The sequence below is a fragment of the Orcinus orca genome, chromosome 1 (genome assembly GCF_937001465.1).
Source record: "Orcinus orca chromosome 1, mOrcOrc1.1, whole genome shotgun sequence".
NCBI lineage: Eukaryota > Metazoa > Chordata > Mammalia > Artiodactyla > Delphinidae > Orcinus > Orcinus orca.
Genome location: NC_064559.1, coordinates 18249603 through 18269716, shown reverse-complemented (window position 1 = coordinate 18269716; position 20114 = coordinate 18249603). Strand labels below are relative to the sequence as shown.

Genomic DNA, 20114 nt, shown 5'->3' with positions numbered 1-20114 from the left:
TACATGTCTTGAAAAATGCCTAAGAAAGATTTCCCACCTATTCTCAAGATGAGGAAATACTTCATTAAATATAGTCCAAGTCTACATAGTTATTTGTTCACTGGAAATAGAAATATATAACAATACTTCAAATTACTCACTCTTCTTGTCTCCAAGTCTAACAGCCCCGTCTCTTGAGATCTTTCCATATATCAAAATAATTAATCATTTCCATTGTTCTACATTCTCTAGCACTTACAAATTCAGCAAAACAATTTTAAAAGGCAGATATAGAAGTTTCTTTTTTTAATTTGAATTTTATTTTATTTATTTTTATACAGCAGGTTCTTATTAGTTATCTATTTTATACATATTAGCGTATATATGTCAATCTCAATATCCCAGTTCATCCCACCACCACCACCCTTCCACCCCACTTTCCCCCCTTGGTGTCCATATGTTTGTCCTCTACATCTGTGTCTCTATTTCTGCCTTGCAAACTGGTTCATCTGTACCATTTTTCTAGATTCCAAATATATGCATTAATATATGATATTTGTTTTTCTCTTTCTGACCTACTTCACTCTGTATGAAACTTAAAAGCTTTTGCACAGCAAAGGAAACTATAAACAAGATGAAAAGAAAACCTGCAGAATGGAAGAAAATATTTGCAAATGAATCAATGGACAAAGGATTAATCTCCAAAATATATAAACAGCCCATGCAGCTCAATATTAAAAGAAACAAACAACCCAATCCAAAAATAGGCAGAAGACCTAAATAGACATTTCTCCAAAGAAGACATACAGATGGCCAGGAAGCACATGAAAAGCTGCTCAACATCACTAATTATTAGAGAAATGCAAATCAAAACTACAATGAGGTATCACCTCACACCAGTTAGAATGGGCATTATCAGAAAATCTACAAACAACAAATGCTGGAGAGGGTGTGGAGAAAAGGGAACACTCTAGCACTGCTGGTAGGAATGTAAATTGATACAGCCACTATGGAGAACAGTATGGAGGTTCCTTAAAAAACTAAAAATAGAATTACCATATGACCCAGCCATCCCACTACTGGGCATATACCCAGAGAAAACCATAATTCAAAAAGAGTCATATACCACAATGTTCATTGCAGCACTATTTACAATAGCCAGGTCATGGAAGCAACCTAAATGCCCATCAGCAGATGAATAGATACAGATGTGGTACATATATACAATGGAATATTACTCAGCTATAAAAAGGTCATTTGTAGAGATGTGGATGGACCTAGAGATTATCATACAGAGTGAAGTATAGCAGTTTCTTAAGTATCAGAAACAACTTCATACAGAACATTTAAACAAATGTATCCCAAATTCTATAATACGACTTGTTCAAAAGTCTAGTTTTCTTAGAAGAAATCCTTTGTACAGAATTTGATCAATTTTATATTATGAGGAGTTACCCAATAGAGTAGCACTAGTGAATAACAACCATAGACTAAGCCACAGCAAACACTGTAAACATCAATTAGATGATGTTTCCCAAATACTGTAAAGATGGAAAATGCTGTAATCTTCATGATACTCTTACTTAAATGAATTTATCATTTACCCTTACACTTCAGGTATAAAGTTTTACGATCTGCTTACCTGTTTGTAAGTGCCACTTGGTATAATCGAAAATCTTGCATTCTTCCAACAAATTGCTCTAAACCTGAAAAATACATATATGTATATAATATGAGAAGTCTCAGTTTACCAAGCAACGGTTGACAAATGTTCAAGTGAAATTCTTTTAAAGCTAAGAAACTTTTTAATTATATTAGTTTCAGGTATACAGCATTATAATTCACCATCTGCATACAGTACAAAGTGGTCACAACCACAAGTCTGATTACCATCCATCACCATATGAGTTGACACACTTCATCAGTTTCACCCACTCCTAACCACCTTCCCCTCTGGTAACCACTAAACTGTTCTCTGTATTGATGGGTTTGTTTGTTTTTATTTGTGCATTTGTTTCGTGCATTTGTTTTTTTAGATTCCACATATGAGTGAAATTATACAGTATTTGTCTTTCTCCTTCTGACTTATTTCACTTAGCATAATACCTTCAAGGCTCATCCTTGTTGCCACAAGGATGGATTTCATTCTTTTTTATGGCTGAGTAGTATTCTATTTTATATATATATATGTATATACATACATATATATATAGGCATCTCTTGAATATGTAGACTAATAAAAAGAATGTCACACACACACCACACATCTTCTTTATCCATTCATCAATTGATGGAAACAGGTACACAGGTCGTTTCCATATCTTGGTTATTGTAAACAATGTTACAGAGAACATACGGGCACACACATCTTTTCAAATTAGTGTTTTCATTATCTTCAAATAATACTTAGAAGTGGAATAGCTGGGTCATATGGTAGTTCTAGTCTTAATTTTTTGAGGAATCTCCATACTGATTTCCATAGTGGTTGCACCAATTTACAATCTCACCAACCCAGAAAAAGGTTCCCTTTTCTCCACCTCCTCTCCACAGTTGTTATTTCTTATCCTTTTGATAATAGCCATTCTAACATGTATGAGGTGATATCTCATTACAGTTTTGTTTTGCATTTCCCTAATAATTAGTGATGTTGAACATCATTTCATGTGTGCCTGTTGGCCATCTGTATGTCTTTGGGAAAATGTCTATTCATACCCACTACCTACTTTTTAATTGGGTTGTTCATTCTTTTGTTGTTGCATGAGTTCTTTATATATTTTGGATATTAACCCCTTATCAGATATATCATTGGCAAATATCTTCTCCCATTCAGTAGGCTGCCTTTTCGTTTTGATGATGGTTTCCTTCACTGTGCATAAGCTTTTTAATTTGATGTAGCCCCATTTGTTTATTTTTGCTTTTGTTTCCCTTGACTTTGGAGTCAGAGCCACAAAAACATTGCTAAATCGGATGTCAGCGAGGTTACTGTTTATGCTTTTTCTAGGAATATTATGGTGTCTTTAATCCATTTTGAGTTAATTTTGTGTATGGCATAAGGTAGTCATCTAGTTTCATCATTTTACATGTCCAATTCTCCCAACTGGAAAGAGACTATCCTTTCTCTTGTATGTTCTTTCTCCTTTGTTGGAGATTAATTGTCCACATACATGTGGGTTTATTCATGTGCTCTCAGTTCTGTCCCATTGATCTATGTATTTGTTTTTGTGCCAACACCATACAGTTTTGATTAATACAGCTTTGTAGTAGAGTTTGAAATCAGGGAGAATGGTGCTTCCAGCTTTGTTCTTCTTTCTCAATATTATTTTGGCAATTCAGGATCTCTGTGGTTTCCTACAACTTTTAGAATTATTTGGCCTAGTTCTATGAAATATGCCCTTGGAGTTTTGAAAGGAATTGCATTGAACTTATAGGTTGTTTTGGATAATATGGACATTTTAGGATTATCAGTTCTTCCAATCTATGAATAAGAAATATCTTTCCATTTATTTGTGTCTTCAATTTCATTCAGCAGTGTCTTATAGTTTTCAGTGTACAGGTCTTTCACCTCCTTGGTTAAATTTATTCCTGTTAAAAAAATTGTTTATTTATTTATGGCTGCATTGGGTCTTCATTTCTGTGCACAGGCTTTCTCTAATTGTGGTGAGCAGGGGCTACTCTTCATTGTGGTGCATAGGCTTTTCATTGCAGTGGCTTCTCTTGTTGCAGAGCATGGGCTCCAGGTGTGCGGGCTTCAGTAGTTGTGGTACATGGGCTCAGCAGTTGTGGCGCACGGGCCCAGTTGCTCCACACCATGTGGGATCTTCCTGGACCAGGGATTGAACCCATGTCCCCTGCACTGGCAGGTGGATTCTTATCCACTGCACCACCAAGGAAGTCCCTATTACTTTTTTCAATGCAACTGTAAATATGATTGTTTTCTTAATTTCTCTTTCTCATGGTTCATTATTTGTGCATAGAAATGCAATAGATTTTTGTATATTGATTTTATATCTTGCAACTTACCTTACTTATTAGTTCTAACAGGTTTTGGGGGGAGTCTTTAGGGTTTTCTATATCATGTCATTTGCAAATAGGAACAGTTTTCCTTCTTTCTTTCTGATTTGGATTCCTTTTGTTTCTTATTTCTTGCTAATTGCTGTGGATAGGAATTCCAATACAATGTTGAATAGAAGTGGTGAGAGGGCATCCTTGTCTTATTCCTGATCTTACAGGAAAAGCCTTCATATTTTTCACCATTGTTAGCTGTGGGTTTGTCATACATGGCCTTTATTATGCTGAGATATACTCCCTGTATACCCACTTTGCTGAGAGTTTTTGTCATAAATTAATGTTGAATTTTGTCAAATGCTTTTTCTACATCTATTGAGATGATCATATGACTTTTATCCTTCATTTTGCTGATGTGATTTGTCACCTCAATTGATATGTGGATATTGAACCATCCTTACATCCTTGGAATAAATCCCACTTGATCATGGTGTATGATCCTTTTAATGTCTTGTTGGATTCAGTTTGCTAATATTTTGTCCAGGATTTTTGCCTCCATGTTCATCAAAGAAGAGTTTGAGAAGACTAGGTATTAAATCTTCTTTGAATGCTTTGTAGAATTCACCAGTGAAGACATCTGGTCCTAGGCTTTTTTGTTGACTTTTTTTTTTACTGTTTCAATCTCCTTACTAGTAATTGGTCTATAGTTTAGAAAACTTTTATATCACAGTCCTTTCAAATTCTTACAGACCAATATATATTTTGCTAATTACAAGTGAATAATAATCATAGTTATCTCTATATACATTATAGGACTTGTCAGTTAATATTTTGGCCAGCCTATTTACTGACCCAACTTATGATCTCTATCCAGAATATCTTCCCCAAATCAAATTTCTCTGTAGTTTATAAACCTATAAATCTATCATCTCATCAGCCCTAAATGTGATTGTCATCTGTTTCGCATCCTGATTTTCAGAGCATTCACATTACCAAGAACAAGACTCCCCACTTTTCCATTCCACCTGTTCTACCCCCAAGCTCCAGGGCATCAGCTTGGGTCTTCTCCAAACTAAGATTAATGCCTCATCTAGAAAATCTCCAGTAAGTGAGGATAAATTGAAAATCTCCTATTCATGAGTTCTGAGTTATTCACATGTATCAGTGGCATCCTAGCTCAGTCTCAAAATTCCATCACCTCATGAGAATTTTTCTAAGACAAGTCAGGTTCAGAGCCCAATCTGCTTTGAATTACGTGACTTTTCAAGATGTGGGTATGTATCAACTTTAAACCACACATTATTTTATTAATTCACCAAATATTTATTTAGGATGTACTAACAGATAAGCCCAGGGAGAGTAGGAACAGAAAAATGTAAGAAAGCTAAGGTATTTTTTCTTTTTAATAATGAGAAAAACAATGAAAATGGTAAAATTCTAGCTAGAGTTTAAATCATGGGGACACAACAATGATATGTTCTAAAGTATAATGCTAATCCAGAAACTGTGTTTTTTAAATTAAACTTGGAGCAATGGCCAATCACCAAATGACTATTTCCTTAAATGTGTTTTTTTTAACAATTCTATTTTTTAATTTTATCTCAATAATAGAGTTTTAAGGAATGTCTGATCTATCTTTGCTGCAGTTTTTTGGTGGTGCTTCGGAGGAACCTGGGGCAGAGTGAGGTTATGGCAGATGAATAAAAGATGTAGAGTAGAATTAGCACACCAAATAGTCTGAGATGCTGATCTCAGAAGCAGCAGGAGATGTGAGCAAAGAAAGATGGGACTCAGGGGCATAAAAAGAGTAAGTGTCTATGTGTGAGTTTGTGTGAGTGTGTATTTTATCTTTCTTCTTATAATTATATTAAAGGCTGTAGTTAAGAAAATAACAATATTTCATATATGAATATTTCTTCATGAATCTAAAGGTTTCCAATTGATACATTCTAAGAAAAAGTATATCTGTAGGCCCCCACTCCACTTCTCTGCCTCAGTTTTCCGCACACCCCACAACCCAAAGCCCAAAGAAAACAATGCTCGATGCAGCCTAATGCCCTGACATTCCTGTTAGGAAAGTTCCTCTACCCTTTGTCTAGAAATAGGCAATTGAGGCAAGTGCAAACTAATTATTACTTAAAGCAGTGTTATGAAGAAATAACAACAATAAACAAACAAAAAAACCCCACTCTATTAAAATGTCATAGAAATCTTTAGATTTCCAACACAAATTGCTTTAAAATTTATAATTAGTGAAAAGAGAAAGAAAACATTATGCACAGTTCATTTGACAAACTGGCCATCCAAGAAATTTGGTAAATTGCCCTGGATCAAAGAGCTGAAGCTAAGCAAGGTAGGAAATGATATAATGAAGGATACACCTTTCTTGGACATAGAGGAAAGACAGGAAGAACAGGTGTGAATACATTTAAGTCATTGTGGTTTTGTTTGAAGAGTAGGGAAGACAAACAGGAAAATCACTCCTCATGGTATGAATTTTCTTTCTGAGGAAGAGGTAATGTCTGCCTGGAATGAAGGAAGCTGGATCTGTCCCCTATTTATTTCTTCACCTTCACCTACCCCACTCACACCCAACCCTTCTCCTCCAGCATCCTTCATATGCCATATGGTGCAGGTCTACAGACTACCTGTAGTACTCCACAAGGACCAAGGTCTCTCAGCCCTGAGGTTTTGCACATGATTTTGCCTCTACTTCCAACGTTCCTGCTCTATCCCAGCCCTTAATCAGCTTTGAAATATTTCCTTTGGGAAACTTTCTGTGGCCCAGCAGGATCCTATATGTTCCTGTGGCACTCTGCACTTCTGATTCTGTTCTACAAATGCCTATTTACTTCTCTACCATGCTTATGAAATGTAAAAGTCTTCCCTAGAAAGACACAGAAAGTAATAATTGGTCTTATCTGCTGTTCTATCCCTAGCTCATAGCCAAGTTTCCTGGCAAAGGGTAAAACTGTTCAAAAATTATTTACTAATGAAGGAGGGAAGCAAGGAGGAATAGCGGTATTTATACCTGTAATAAAGATGTATCATGAAGGCTATACAAAATGAGTGAGAAGGTTGACCAGGGAAAAATACACGGATCCTCAAGAAGTATCTTCAGGGCCATCTGAAATCAGAGACTGTAACTTTGCCATGGCACGAGTCTGAAAGCTAAGTGATTTCCCCAAACATGCTGACAACTCAAGAGAAATATCAAATGATGAGAGGTAGCCAGGGTTGAGGGTTTTCAGGTACAGTATATCAAACAAGGAGAACAGGAAGGTAAGATTCCAGTAATATAGAAGAAATAATGCACCACAGTACTTGGAAGAGAACAGGAAAGTGAAACAGGGTGAGAGGTAATAGACCAGAAAAAAGAGAGGAGTCAAGGTAGTGGGCCTCGGATTAAGTAAAAGAAGAGTGCAGTAGAAGTGAGCAGGCTATTTGAAACAATCATAGTATTCACTTCAGTGCTGCCTGGGGACACAATAGAGATAAACACTGGTGCTGCTTTTGGCAGCACTGACTAATGAAGCAACAGGAAGTTTCCCATCATACTCGAAGCATGCTATGCCATCAAGAAACACCCCCCAGATAAAAAAAAATATGGTTATGGGTTGAATGGTGCCCTTCCCAAATTACATGCTGAAGTCTTATCCCCCAGTACCTATGAACATGACCTTCTTTGGAAACAGGGTCTTTGCAGATATCATCAAGGTGATGTCATTAGGGTGGGCCCTAATCTGACTAATGTCCTTATAAAAAGAGGAAAATACTAATAAAAACACATTCACACAGGGAGAAGGCCATGTGACAACAAAGGCAGGGATTAGAGTGACAGAGCTAAAGAACATGGAATACGAAGGATTGGCAGCCACCACCAGAAGTTAATTAAAGACAAAGAAGGATGCACCCCTCGAGGTTTCAGAGAGAACATGGCCCTGTTAACACCTTGATTTTGGACTTACAGCCTCTAGAACTGTAGAACAATAAATTTCTATTGTTATAAGCCACCCAATTTGTGGTATTTTGTTATGGAGGCCCAGGAAACCAGTTTAGTCATCATTTCCTATGGTTGTTAACATAATGAGTTATCAAAGACAAAAAAATAGTGGCAACATGTATTCCACATTACCTAATTTATGTTCGCAGTATAAAAAAAAGTCTAAAATGTTATATATACAACCTCTAGGGAATATTTTAATTCAAAGTACCCAGAAAATACAGATCACAATGAATAAGGGATAATGACTTCTGGTTTTGAAAGCCCTAATATAACTGAAGGCAAAACTGTTGAACACTGTGATTCTGTCAAAGCCTGAATCACGTTGTTGTTTTTTTTAATTAATTTTATTGGCGTATCGTTGCTTTACAATGTTGTGTTAGTTTCTCTTGTTCAGCAAAATGAATCATCCATATGTATACATATATCCCCTCTTTTTTGGATTTCCTTCCCATTTTGGTAACCACAGAGCACTGAGTAGAGTTCCCTGTGCTATACAGTAGGTTCTCATGAGTTATCTAATTTATACTCAGTATCAATAGTGTATATATGTCAATCCCAATCTCCCAATTCCTCCCACTCCCTCCTTACACCCTTGGTATCCATACATTTGTTCTCTACGTCTGTGTCTCTTATTTCTGCTTTGCAAATATGATCATCTATACAATTTTTCTAAATTCCACATATATGTGTTAGCATACAATATTTATTTTTCTCTTTCTGACTTACTTAACTCTGTATGAAAGTCTCTAGGTCCATCCATGTCTTGACAAATGACCCAATTTCATTCCTTTTTATGGCTGAGTAATATTCCATTGTATACATGTACCACATCTTTTTTTTTTTTAACATCTTTATTGGAGTATAATTGTTTTACAATGGTATGTTAGTTTCTCCTTTATAACAAAAAGTGAATCAAGTATACATATATATATAATCCCCATGTCTCCTACCCCTTGCGTCTCCCTCCCACCTTCCCTATCCCACCCCTCTAGGTAGTCACAAAGCACTGAGCTGATCTCCCTGTGCTATGCAGCTGCTTCCCACTAGCTATCTATTTTACATTTGGTAGTGTATATATGTCCACGCCACTCTCTCACTTCGTCCCAGCTTACCCTTCCCCCTCCCTGTGTCCTCAAGTCCATTCTCTACATCTGTGTCTTTATTCCTGTGCTGCCCCTAGATTCTTCAGAACCATTTTTTGTTTTTTGTTTTTTTTTTAGATTCCATATATATGTGTTAGCATATGGTATTTGTTTTTCTCTTTCTGACTTACTTCACTCTGTATGACAGACTCTAGGTCCATCCACCTCACTACAAATAACTCAATTTCGTTGCTTTTTATGGCTGAATAATATTCCACTGTATATATGTGCCAATGTGCCACATCTTCTTTATCCATTCATTGGTTGATGGACACTTAGGTTGCTTCCATGTCCTGGCTATTGTAGATAGTGCTGCAATGAACATTGTGGTATATGACTCTTCTTGAATTATGGTGTTCTCAGGGTATATGCCCAGTAGTGGAATTGCTGGGTCGTATGATAGTTTTTTAAGGAACCTCCATACTGTTCTCCACAGTGGCTGTATCAATTTACATTCCCACCACCAGTGCAAGAGAGTGTCCTTTTCTCCACACCCTCTCCAACATTTATTGTTTGTAGATTTTTTGATGATGGCCATTCTGACTGGTGTGAGGTGATACCTCGTTGTAGTTTTGATTTGCATTTCTCTAATGGTTAGCAATGTTGAGCATTCTTTCATGTGTTTGTTGGCAATCTGTATCTTGTTTGGAGAAATGTCTATTTAGGTCTTCTGCCCATTTTTGGATTGGGTTGTTTGTTTTTTTGATATTGAGCTGCATGAGCCGCTTGTAAATTTTAGAGATTAATCCTTTGTCAGTTGCTTCATTTGCACATATTTTCTTCCATTCTGAGGGTTGTCTTTTCTTCTTGTTTATGTTTTCCTTTGCTGTGCAAAAGCTTTTAAGTTTCATTAGGTTTCATTTATTTATTTTTGTTTTTATCTCCGATTCTCTAGGAGGTGGGTCAAAAAGGATATTGCTGTGATTTATGTCATAGAGTGTTCTGCCTATGATTTCCTCTAAGAGTTTGATAGTGTCTGGCCTTACATTTAGGTTTTTAATCCATTTTGAGTTTATTTTTGTGTATGGTGTTAGGGAGTGTTCTAATTTCATTCTTTTACATGTAGCTGTCCAGTTTTCCCAACACCACTTATTGAAGAGGTCTTTTTTCCATTGTATATTCTTGCCTCCTTTATCAAAAATAAGGTGACCATATGTGCGTGGGTTTATCTCTGGGCTTTCTATCCTGTTCCATTGATCTATATTTCTGTTTTTGTGCCAGTACCATACTGTCTTGATTACTCTAGCTTTGTAGTATAGTCTGAAGTCAGGGAGCCTGATTCTTCCAACTCTGTTTTTCTTTCTCCAGATTGCTTTGGCTATTCAGAGTCTTTTGTGTTTCCATACAAACTGTGAAATTTTTTGTTCTAGTTCTGTGGAAAATGCCATTGGTAGTTTGATAGGGATTGCATTGAATCTTTAGATTGCTTTGGGTAGTTTAGTCATTTTCCCAATGTTGATTCTTCCAATCCAAGAACATGGTATATCTCTCCATCTGTCTGTATCATCTTTAATTTCTTTCATCGGTGTCTTATAGTTTTCTGCACACAGGTCTTTTGTCTCCTTAGGGAAGTTTATTCCTAGGTATTCGAGTCTTTTTGTTGCAATGGTAAATGGGAGTGTTTCCTTAATTTCTCTTTCTGATTTTTCATCATTAGTGTATAGGAATGCAAGAGATTCCTGTGCATTAATTTTGTATCCTGCTACTTTACCAAATTCATTGATTAGCTCTAGTAGTTTTCTGGTAGCATCTTTAGGATTCTCTATGTAGAGTATCATGTCATCTGCCAACAGTGACAGCTTTACTTCTTCTTTTCCAATTTGGATTCCTTTTATTTCTTTTTCTTCTCTGGTTGCTGTGGCTAAAACTTCCAAAATTATGTTGAATAATAGTGGTTAGAGTGGGCAGGCTTGCCTTGTTCCTGATCTTAGTGGAAATGCTTTCAGTTGTTCACCATTCAGAATGATGTTGGCTGTGGGTTTGTCATATATGACCTTTTTTATGTTGAGGTAAGTTCCCTCTATGTCTACTTTCTGGAGGGTTTTTATCATAAATGGTTGTTGAATTTTGTCAAAAGCTTTTTCTGCATCTATTGAGATGATCATATGGTTTTTCTCCTTCAATTTGTTAATATGGTGTATCACATTGATTGATTTGCATATATTGAAGAATCCTTGCAATCCTGGGATAAACACCACTTGATCATGGTGTATGATCGTTTTAATGTGTTGTTGGATTCTGTTTGCTAGTATTTTGTCGAGGATTTTTGCATCTATGTTCAGCAGTGATATTGGTCTGTAGTTTTCTTTCTTTGTGACATCTTTGCCTGGTTTTGGTATCAGGGTGATCGTGGTCTCATAGAATGAGTTTGGGAGTGTTCCTCCCTCTGCAATTTTTTGGAAGAGTTTGACAAGGATAGGTCTTAGCTCTTCTCTAAATGTTTGATAGAATTCACCTGTGAAGCCACCAGGTCCTGGCCTTTTGTTTGTTGGATGATTTTTAATCACAGTCTCAATTTCAGTGCTTGTGATTGGTTTCTTTATATTTTCTATTTCTTCCTGGTTCAGTCTCAGAAGGTTGTGCTTTTCTAAGAATTTGTCCATTTCTTCTAGCTTGTCCATTTTATTGGCATATAGTTGCTTGTAGTAATCTCTCACGATCCTTTGTATTTCTGCAGTGTCATATGTTACTTCTCCTTTTTCATTTCTAATTCTATTGATTTGAGTCTTCTCCCTTTTTTTCTTGATGAGTCTGGCTAATGGTCTATGAATTTTATCTTCTCAAAGAACCAGCTTTTAGTTTTATTGATCTTTGCTATCGTTTCCTTCATTTCTTTTTCATTTATTTCTGATCTGATCTTTATGATTTCTTTCCTTCTGCTAACTTTGGGATTTTTATTTCTTCTTTCTCTTAATGCTTTAGGTATAAGATTAGGTTGTTTATTTGAGATTTTTCATGTTTCATGAGGTAGGATTGTATTGCTATAAACTTCCCTTTTAGAACAGCTTTTGCTGCATTCCGTAGATTTTGGGTCATCATGTTTTCATTGTCATTTGTTTCTAGGCATTTTTTGACTTCCTCTTTGATTTCTTCAGTGATCTCTTGGTTATTAAATAATGTATTGTTTAGCCTCCATTATTTGTATTTTTTACAGATTTTTTCCTGTAATTGATATCTAGTCTCATAGCATACCACACCTTCTTTATCCATTCTTTTCTATTGATGGACATTTAGGTTCCTTCCGTGTCCTAGCTATTGTAAATAGTGTTGCAATGAACACTGGGGTGCATGTGTCTTTTTGAATTGTGGTGTTCTCTGGGTATATGCCCAGTAATCAGATTTCTGGGTCATTTGGTAATTCTACTTTTAGTTTTCTAAGGAACCTCCATACTGTTCTCCAAAGTGGCTGTGTCAATTTACATTCCCATCAACAGTGCATGAAGGTTCCCTTTTCTCCACACCCTCTCCAGCATTTATTGTTTGAAGATTTTTTGATGATGGCCATTCTGACTGGTGTGAGTTTATACCGCATAGTAGTTTTGATTTTCCAATCTATGACAAAGGAGGCAAGAATATACAATGGAGAAACGACAGCCTCTTCGGTAAGTGGTGCTGGGAAAACTGGACAGCTACATGTAAAAGAATGAAATTAGAACCCTCCCTAATGCCATACACAAAAAAAAACCCAAAATGGATTAAAGACCTAAATGTAAGTCCAGACACCACAAAACTCTTAGAGGAAAACATAGGCACAACACTCTTTGACATAAATCACCTCAAAATCTTTTTTGACCTACCTCCTAGAGTAATGAGAATAAAAACAAAAATAAACAAATGGGACCTAATTAAACTTAAAAGCTTTTGTACAGGAAAGGTAACCATAAACATATGAAAAGAGAACCCTCAGAATGGGAGAAAATATTTACAAATGAAGCAACTGACAAAGAATTAATCTCCAAAATATACAAATAGTTCATGCAGCTCAATATCAAAAAAACAAACCCAATCAAAAAATGGGCAGAAGATCTAAATAGACATTTCTCTAAAGAAGACATACACATGGCCAACAAACACATGAAAAGATGCTCAACATCACTAATTATTAGAGAAATGCAAATCAAAACAGAATCATGGCTTTAAATTATCAGGTTGGATTAATTCTTTTATGCATTCATTGACTCAACAAATGCTTACTGGGAACCGTTTACATGCCAGGAACTTTCATGGGTTTCAGGAATACATCAGTTAACAAAACAGGCACAAAAGAAACTCAAACAAACTAACAAACAAACAAAAGAAACTTGCTTTTATGGAGCTTGCATTCAGGCAACTAGATTAATATAACAAGTAATTTATGTAGTATATTAAAACAAGATAAATGCTATGAAAAATGGGAAAAAATAAGAGCAGCTTGGAGAGCATGGCTGGACTTTAATTTGGATAGTATGTTAAAGAGAGGTCTCATTGAGAACACGGTATGACAGTGGAAAGGGAACAATCACATATATAAATCGGGGCAAAATATTCCAGACAGCAGTCATTGAGTGCACAGACCTAAGGCAGTATGCTTGGCATATGAGAAGAACTGCAAGAAGCCAGCATCCTGGAGCAGAATAAGGGAAGTGAGGCTATTGGAAGATTAGGTCAGACAAGTAACTGGCTGCCAGGTGTAGGGTGGTGTGTGTGTGGGGGGGCAATTGGGTTCAAACTGTGAAAAGCCCTGTAGCCTATTGTAAGGACTTCAGTTTTTATTGTATATGAAAGAGGAAGTCACTGGAGAGCTCAGAGTAGAGAGTGACATGAACTCTAGTTTATTCCGAAGTGTTAAAAGTAGAATATAGGGGGCTTCTCTGGTGGCACAGTGGTTAAGAATCTGCCTGCCAATGCAGGGAACACAGGTTTGAGCCCTGGTCCAGGAAGATCCCACGTGCCACAGAGCAAATAAGCCTGTGTGCCACAACTACTGAGTCTGCTCTCTAGAGCCCATGAGCCACAACTACTGAGACCGTGTGCCACAACTACTGAAGCCCATGTACCTAAAGCCTGTGCTCTGTAACGAGAAGCCACTGCAATGAGAAGCCCACGCACCGCAACGAAGTGTAGCCCCCACTTGCAGCAAATAGAGAAAAGTCCTCGTGCAGCAATGAAGACCCAATGCAGCCAAAAAAAAAAAAATCAGTAGCCCTGAAAAAGTTATATATATATATATATATATATATATATATATATATATATATATAAAGTAGAATATAGGATGACAAGAGTAGAAGCAGTGAGACCAGTAAGACTATTACAGTCATCCAAGAGAAAGACAATAGTAGTCAGAAGAGGGTATAGAAGTGGAGGTGTACATCTCAATACTGATAAATTTGAATTCTCTTCCTATATTTTAGTAATAGTTAAAGGGAAGCTTTGCTGCAGAGGGATTATGAAATCTATTTTATCACCTATAAAATAAAAGGCCTAGGCTTTATGACCTTTAAAAACCATTTTAGTTTTAAATTTTGGAATCTGAACATAAAACAATCACATCTACCACAGAATTCATATTTGAAGGGAATTTTTAAAGTTAAAAAAGTTCGCTAAAGACCTAGAGTTAATGTGAATCATCCACTCCAAACAGGAGAATTATGATTTGACTTTGGGGGAGAATATCATAAAATATTTCAAGGACATAGTCTTAAGAGTGAATTTTACTCATTTTTTTGCTAGTTGCCAACTTTTTGGCAACAGATATTCAGTGGAATAAACATTTCATAAAGAGATTCTTCTTTGAAAAATATTCATATGGTAAAGACAGGTCTAAATTATATAAATCGATCAAGTAAATAGATATGACTCATACCAGAAAGCCCTCATAGTTGTCTATTTAGAAAATATGTAATCACTGGTAAGAAGCAGTACAGCCACATTATGATTGGTGGCACAGCAAAATTAGTTAAATAGGAAAACTCTGAGTAAATAATCTAATATATAAATCAAGATAAAAACAGTTTTGCTATAAGCCTAATTTTTTAAAACGTCACAACAATTGGAAAGGAAGAAATAAATTTGCCTCTATTCATGGGTAATATAATTGTCTCCTAGGAAATCCCAGTGAATTTACACAAAAGCTACTAGAAATAATAAAGAAATTTAGCAATTTTATGAGATACAACTTGAAAGTATAAAAAATCAATTCAATTTCTATACACTAGTGATGAAACACTGGAAATGAAACTTTTTAAAGTAACATTTATATTAGCCCCAAAACATGAAATACTAGTTATAAATCTAATAAAGCATGGCAATGTCTATTGATAAAAGTGCAAGATAATGATGAAATAAATTACAGGATGTCATCAGGAATGGCAGAGTAAGAACAACTGAAAATTCTGCCATAAAAGCAATGATAACACTAGCAAAGAATGTCAAATCCAATTTTCTAAAATGATGGAAATTGACCAAAGATTTGCAACAATCCAGGGAGTGTTTTTCCCTCCATGGGTGAATAATAGTAAGAATATCATGTTTTGTGGCATTTTAACTTTCTCTATTCCCATCCTCCTCTATCTCTCAGCAGTTAATCTTGAAATTGGATATTCTACAATCACAGTGAAAAACAGCAGCCTAGCATCCACTGGAGGAATTGAGAATGGGATTGGAGCTCTTTCAAAGCCCCAACCTCAGAAAACTGTCATTATTTAATCTGTCTAGCAGTACTCTAAAATTCCCACAAGTATGGCTTATACTGACTCAGAGTTTGCCCAGTGGAAATAGTCATTTCTTTAGGATGTTTGTTGACAATAACCAGTGGCAACTGCTTAACACTACAGTTGCCTAAGGCAGCAATAACAGCTGGGGAAAACAACAAACAAACAAAAAAAGGTAAAAGGAAAGCTGAGAAATGACATGTCCATAAGGGGCTTTGCAAAACTCCAACATATTCCCATAAATCTAGAAGGCCATGATCATGCAAAGTGGTGTGTGTACACACAGGGACATGTGCATTCCCAAGAGACATCTGAGAAGAACCTAAACTCTCACCTCCTTTTGACCTTGTGGTTCTGCTTAAGCAGCAAATGGTGACTAAAGAAGAGTGCTCATCTGTCTGACTGAATGTTAAAGGTATGCTGCAACACACTAACAGAACCCTCAAAAAAGGCTAAAAAAAGTTATTGGCTCCAGGAATTTATGAAATTCTCTGTTCCATTATTAGCTCAGCACTAAGCTAACTGGACAGAGATTTTAATGACCACATATGACAAAAATACATATTTTATGTAACCTGCTTAGGAAAGTCACTAAGCAAAAGAACAGCAGCAAAAAAAAATCCTGAGGAGAAAAAGACTGATTTCTATATTTGCTACACTATATTATTTAAAATGTCCAGTTTTCAACAAAAAAATTATGACACACGCAAAGAAACAAGAAAGCATGGCTGATACACAGTTGGGGGGAAGTGGCCATAGAAACTGAGCCAATTAAAATCCCATACATTAAACTTACTAGAGAAATACTTCAAATCAACTATTTAAATATGTTCAAAAAACTAAGGGAAACCATATCTAGAGAACTAAAGGAAAGTATGAGAATGATGCCTCAGCAAATAGAGAAGATGAGTAAAGAGACAGAAGTTATAAAACAAAGAATTCACTAAAGGAGCTCAACAACAGGTACAAATGGGTAGAAAAAAGAATCTTAAAAGTCAACTGAGATTATCTAGTCTGAAGAATAGAAAGAAAAAAAATACAAAGAACTAAACAGAACCTCATGGACCTGTGGGATCCCCATCAAGTGTACAAACATAAGCCTAATAGTGATCCCAGAGAAGAGGTAAAGAAAGGAGCAGGGAGAATATTTAAAAGAAATAATCACTAAACCTCCTCAAATTTGATGAAAACCATAATCTACACATCCAAGAAACTCAATGAACTTCAAGAAGGATCAATTCAGAGATCTGTACCTAGGTATATCATAATCAAACTGCTTAAATAAAAAGAGAAAATTATGAAAGCAGTGAGAGAGAAATGATCCATCTCATACAATGAATCTTCAGTAAGATTAACAACAGATTTCTCATGAGAAACCATGGCGGATAGAAGGTAGTGAGATGACATATTTAAAGCACCGAAAGAAAAAAAGACTGTCAACAAAAATTCTCTTTCCTGTAAAACTATTCTTTAAAAATGCAGGACAAATTAAGACATTCCAAGGCAAGCAAAAACTGAGAGAATTTATGACTTATAGACCTAATTTACAAGAAGTACTAAAGGAAGTCTTTAGGCTGAAAGAACAGTAGACAATAGTTCTAATGCATGTAGAGAAATAAAGAGCACTTTTAAAAGTAACTACATAGTGGCTTCCCTGGTGGCGCAGTGGTTGACAGTCCACCTGCCAATGCAGGGGACATGAGTTCAAGCCCTGGTCCAGGGAGATCCCACATGCCGCGGAGCGGCTGGGCCCGTGAGCCATGGCTGCTGAGCCTGTGCGTCTGGAGCCTGTGCTCTGCAATGGGAGAGGCCACAATGTTGAGAGGCCTGTGTACCGCAAAAATAAATAAATAAACAAACTACATAATATAAAAGATAATATAAATATTTCATTTATAATTCTTTTTTTCCTGATTAAAAAGAGAATTGAATAAAGCAATAATTATAAATCTGTGTTGATGGGCATCTAATAACACAGTTTGAATGACAATAACAAGGGGGAGGAAAACAAACAAAATATAGGCACAGAGTTTTTGTATACTATTGAAATTAAGTTGGTATTAATTCAAACTAGATTATTATAAGTTAAGATGTAATTGTGATAACCTGAGAACCTACTAATAAAATAAAAAAATATAGTAAAAGAAATGGCAAGGGGATTAAAATGGTGAACTCAAAAACATTTATTTAACACAAAAGAAAAGAGTAATGGAGAAATAGAGGAACAAAAAGACATAAGAAAAGACATAGAAAACAAACAGCAAAGTGACATTACAAAGGTAACTATCTTATCAGTAATTGCATGAAATGTACATGGTTTAAATACCCCAATAAAAAAATGAGATATTGGAAGAATGGAAAAACAAACCACAAATATGATTCAACTATATATTTTCTATAAGAGACAAGCTCAAAGAAACAGTTTGAAAGCTAAAAAATAGCAAAAAAAAAAATACATATAAATCACATAAACTATAACCAAACACATTCCCAATAACCAATAGGTCAAAGAGGAAATTACAAGAAAACCAGGAAATCCTTGAGACAAATAAAAATGAATATAAAACATATCACACTTCATGAGTTTCAGGTAAAACACTGCTTAAAGGGAAATGTAGAGCTATAATCATCTATATTAAAGAAGAAAGTTATCAAATCAATAGCCTAATCTTCTTCCTTAAGAAACTAGAAAGAAGAAAGGAAACACTATCTAAAGCAATCCAAAGGAAGGAAGTTATAAAGATTAGACACAAATGAAATAAAGGGAAAACAAGCAAAATCAAAAACTGGTTTTTTGAAAAGGTCAACATATTTGACAAATCTTCAGCTAGACGGACAAAGAAAAAAGAAGACTCAAATTATTAATATCAGGAATGAAAGAGGGGACATTACAACTGACCTTACAGACATAAAAAGATTATAGGAGAATCCCATGAACAATTTATGCTAAAATAGATAATCCAGATCACACAGACTAATTTCTAGAAAGATACAAATTACTGAAACTGACTCAAGAAGAAATAGACATCATCACCAAAAAACTACCAGAGCTCATCAATGAATTCAGTAAAGATGCAGGTTACAAAATTAATATACAGAAATCTGTTGCATTTCTATACACTAACAATGTTAAAATGACCATACTACCCAAAAAACGTACAGATTCAATGCAATCCCTGTCAAAATACCAGTGGCATTTTTCACAGAAATAGAACAAATAATTCTAAAATTTGTATGGAAACACAAAAGACCCTGAATAGCTAAAACATTCTTGAGAAAGACCCAGAGGTGTCATGCTCCCTGATTTCAAACTATACTGCAAAGCTACAGTAACCAAAACAGTATAATACTGGCACAAAAACAGACACATAGATCAATGGAACAGCATAGAGAGCCCAGTGAATATGGACTTATATGGGCAATTACTCTATGAAAAAGGAGGAGGCAATAATATACAATGGGAAAAAGACAGTCTCTTTGACAAATGGTGTTGGGAAAACTGGACAGCTAGATGCAGAAGAATCAAAGTGGACTACTGTCACATTACGCACAAAAATAAATTCAAAATGGATTAAAGATTTAAATGTAAGACCTAAGACCATAAAACTTCTAGAAGAAAACATAGGTATTTGCTCTTTGACATTGGTCTCCATAATATGTTTTTAGATATGTCTCCTTGGGTAGGGGAAACAAAAGCAAAAATAAACAGGACTATATCAAACTAAAAAGTTTTTCACAGAGCAGGAAACTATCAGTAAAACGAAAAGGCCACCTAGTGAATGGGAGAAGGTATTTGCAAATTATATATCTGATAAGTGGTTAATATCAAAAATATATAAAGAACTCATACAACAACAAAAGAACAAACAGCCTGACTGAAAAACGGGCAGAGAATCAAAATAAACATTTTTCCAAGGAAGATAAACATACACAGATGGCCAACAGGCAGATGAAAAGATGCTCAACATCACTAATCATCAGGGAAATGCAAATCAAAACCACAATGAGGTATTACCTCACACCTGTCATAAAAACTATTATCAAAAAGGCAACAAATAACAAGTGTTTGCAAGGATGTGGAGAAAAGGAGAACTCATGTGCACTGTTGGTGGGAATGTAAATTGGTGCAGCCACTATGGAAAACAGTATGGAGATTTCTCAAAAGATTAAAAATAGAACTACCATATGATCTAGCAATACCACTCCTCAGTATTTATCCAAAGAAGCATAAACACCAATTAGAAAAGATGTATGCACGTCTATATTCATTGTAGCATTATTTACAATAGC

General features: G+C 35.6%; 1 protein-coding gene across 2 annotated transcripts in view; it reads right to left on the bottom strand.

Annotated features, from left to right (window-relative positions):
• USH2A (usherin) overlaps positions 1–20114 on the bottom strand; it is a 782904-nt gene that overhangs the window by 691234 nt on the left and 71556 nt on the right. For both annotated transcript variants that reach the window (XM_049708908.1, XM_049708907.1), the window contains one exon: positions 1622–1685. In XM_049708908.1, the coding sequence (XP_049564865.1) occupies positions 1622–1685 (64 nt within the window). The remainder of the gene's footprint in view (positions 1–1621; positions 1686–20114) is intronic.